Raw genomic sequence first — 2,895 nt, 5'->3', positions numbered from 1 at the left:
GTTAGACGCAGCAGTCATCGACCATTGGTGCCGCTCAATAAGCTCCACAAATGGATGCAACTCATTGAAGATGTGCTGAAGGACTGTAATAGCTTTCATGCGATTCATTGCCTTAAGACCGTACTTAAACAGCTCGCGTTCGATCTCCGTCATTGTCATCGTTTCGAAATCGGGTGATTTAAGATCAGTGTCCCCCGTACTGATGATGTATTCAGGTTTGCTAACTGCCGACAATGACACTTTCAAGTCGTCAAACTTTTTCACAAAACGTCCCATTTTGATTGCCTGCTCTCTCTCTTTAGGAGTCGACGATGACAGCGTTCCTGATTCCGATGCTGTCCGCTTCAATGCCGTACCCACTAGCCTAGGTGAATCGAATTGAGTGCAAGAGGGCAACTTTTGAAAGGCCTTTTTCGGTTCATCGTGGCGCTGTCTGGGTCCATCTTCCGGTGCTTCGACGATCTGTTGCTCATCGGTATCAGGCGTTTCGTAGGTTTCAATATAATTTGACAATCGCTCAATATCGTACTGTACCCTTTCTCTGTGAACAACACCTAAATTTCCGTTCTGCTGCTCGTCTTCGTCCACTGGAAGCACCGAGCAATGCTTCGAACTCGCGCCAACGTTGATTTCCTTCCGGTACGGTCTCAGTGGTGGTAAATTAAATTCTTTCACCAAGTTATCCAAGTAAACAATGGTACTCTCGGGACAATTCATGCCGCCTTCTGGGGCTTCTGAATGAGCATCACTGTCATTAGAAGAAACCAAAACCACATCTTCTTCGAGCTGCACGTTTTTCATGACACTGGACAGTGGAGCCGCGACATCCATTTCTTTTTGACTACCATCTTGCACCGTACAAGGCTGGCAAATGATTGTTGTGTCTGGATCCTCGTGTGCCATTTCTTCACCAAGCGGCTCATTATCGATATCGTATGTGCGTGGTCGTGATAGCACTTGCATAGAATAATTCACTTCATCATCCGATATTTCCAGCACCTCATCGACGGCTTTACTGATACGCTTTGTGAGACCAATGAGCTCTTAGGCAAAGTTTCGTGGTCTTTCTGTTTAATAACAGTTTCAGATGCAGAACGAAACGTGGCAGAGTCTTCATCATATACTTCGAATAAATCTTTAGAGCTTGTACGCTCTGCTTCCACTACCTGTACGTTGCCGGGAAGACTTACGTGATCCTCCCGGTATTTTGCACTGATTGCCCTCTCTGGTGTAGCTTCACGGCCGAGAACTTTACTCCAGTCTGTTATAAACATACAACCGACTGGTGCCGGATTTACATCACGATCCAGATTTATTGATTTATTGATAAATTAAGTCAACGCTCCCGCGGCACCAAATGCAGAATTGATAACATAACCCTTTTAGAATCCAGGAGACACTCACACTCACATTGTTGGATTACAAAAGTGCGTAATCGCTTCTCGGTATTTAGTCGCCCATAATCGCGATTCAATTTACGCGGTGCCAAGCGCCCGGAATGGGCGAAAGCAATGCGATACCGCGATACCACACAGTGCCACAGAAATCGCGGAATTGGAAAGATGAACATCGCGGTAGATAGATAACATCGCGGTTCTTTTCCCATAGGCCTCCCCCCGTCGGTATATAACGGTGTCCAGCTGACATTGGACGGTTCAGTACGACCAAGACCAAACGACGCCAGGATGAGGTAAGGATGGAACTGTTCCTCGTAGCTCTTTGTGTGCCATTAATCGATCCGAATTTTCAACCACTCGGACAACAGTTACACCAACTTCCAGCTTGAGGTCCTTAGCCGACACAACATTCTCAGGAAACGCCATTCTGCCATATCATTGCAGCTCGATTCTAATTTGTGCAATTATGCCCAAGCGTGGGCCAATGTGAGTTCATAGGTTTACCAATATTCGCTCACTCGAACACTAAAACCCCGCTACGTTCGGTTTTGCAGACACTGGCCAGCCGAAACGTTATGCAGCATCGCCCCAACAGAAAGTATGGAGAAAATTTGTACGCCTGTTTTGGAAGAACGAACATCTCGGGAACGGAAGTGGTTAACGCGTGGTATAACGAAATCAAGTACTACGCGTTTGGCTCACCAGCTCCGCGCAATTTTTCGCAGGTCGGTCACTTTACGCAGGTTGTGTGGAAAACATCGCGTCGGCTGGGCGTCGGCATTGCCAAGAAGGGCACAAACGTGTACGTGGTGTGTAACTACGATCCACCTGGCAACTTCACGGGACAATATCATCTGCACGTCACTAGACAGTAAAATTGTACGACCACCCTATGGCAATCGCAGCACACAGCACTAACGCTGTGCTCAAGCCGAAGAATACACACCTGACTGCTCACGGTGCTATTTGAGGGACATTTTTACTTTTAACTACAATTTACTCTCGTTTTCGAGCGTTCCCCTTCACCGGAAGCCCCACTTCGGAACGTTATGCAGTGTTTATCGAGAAAGGCTATTAAATCCTGCAAAAAAAAGAGAAACAAATAATACTACACGTTCAAACGTTGACCACGTGTCATGACTTACATTTGTTTCATATCGCAAGCCAGCGTCCTTGAGGGTCGCATAAATGTTGTCCAGGCTGACCGGCTCGTAACGTAAAATCTGCCGCTGCAACACTTCGCTCTCCGATACCAAGTTGAAAAAGGATACGTGTAGAGGAACCGCACACCATGCCATCTGAAAGGATAATGAAGAATGTTGAGATGCACAGGAACACAGGGGTGTGATGGGCAACTCACCTTCTTGCGCGGCTTCGAAGATAAGAACAGGTCCGGGTCATTATGATCCAACCTAAAGGGGCACACCGGTGGACGTGTAGCGTCGTGGCGCACAGTAACCAATAGGTTTATCTTTGCATTTTTTTCACCATTTCTCCG

General features: G+C 46.9%; 2 protein-coding genes across 2 annotated transcripts; one reads left to right on the top strand and one right to left on the bottom strand.

The window, feature by feature from the left end:
- Window positions 1-1,685: 1,685 nt before the first annotated feature.
- LOC131214539 (Golgi-associated plant pathogenesis-related protein 1-like) lies at window positions 1,686-2,272 on the top strand. Its single transcript, XM_058208899.1, has 3 exons — window positions 1,686-1,690; window positions 1,766-1,883; window positions 1,952-2,272. Exons 1-3 carry the CDS (start codon window positions 1,686-1,688, stop codon window positions 2,270-2,272), a joined length of 444 nt encoding a protein of 147 aa, XP_058064882.1.
- Window positions 2,273-2,347: 75 nt separating this feature from the next.
- Window positions 2,348-2,889, bottom strand: LOC131214540 (structure-specific endonuclease subunit SLX4-like). Its single transcript, XM_058208900.1, has 3 exons — window positions 2,758-2,889; window positions 2,543-2,695; window positions 2,348-2,478 (listed from the first exon to the last, which is right to left on the bottom strand). Exons 2-3 carry the CDS (start codon window positions 2,693-2,695, stop codon window positions 2,383-2,385), a joined length of 249 nt encoding a protein of 82 aa, XP_058064883.1. The 5' UTR covers window positions 2,758-2,889; the 3' UTR covers window positions 2,348-2,382.
- Between the last annotated feature and the right edge of the window lie 6 nt (window positions 2,890-2,895).

The sequence above is a fragment of the Anopheles bellator genome, unplaced genomic scaffold (genome assembly GCF_943735745.2).
Source record: "Anopheles bellator unplaced genomic scaffold, idAnoBellAS_SP24_06.2 scaffold01309_ctg1, whole genome shotgun sequence".
Taxonomy (NCBI): Eukaryota; Metazoa; Arthropoda; class Insecta; order Diptera; family Culicidae; genus Anopheles; species Anopheles bellator.
The sequence above is the reverse complement of the archived record's forward strand: the minus strand, read 5'-3'. Positions and strand labels throughout refer to the sequence as shown.

Coding starts and splice junctions, on each gene's coding strand:
- LOC131214539 (XM_058208899.1), top strand. Junction 1,884..1,951: donor ATGCCCAAGCGTGGGCCAAT/GTGAGTTCATAG, acceptor TCGGTTTTGCAG/ACACTGGCCAGCCGAAACGT.
- LOC131214540 (XM_058208900.1), bottom strand. CDS start 2,695: ATGGCATGGTGTGCGGTTCCTCTACACGTATCCTTTTTCAACTTGGTA. Junction 2,479..2,542: donor GCTTGCGATATGAAACAAAT/GTAAGTCATGAC, acceptor TTTTTTTTGCAG/GATTTAATAGCCTTTCTCGA.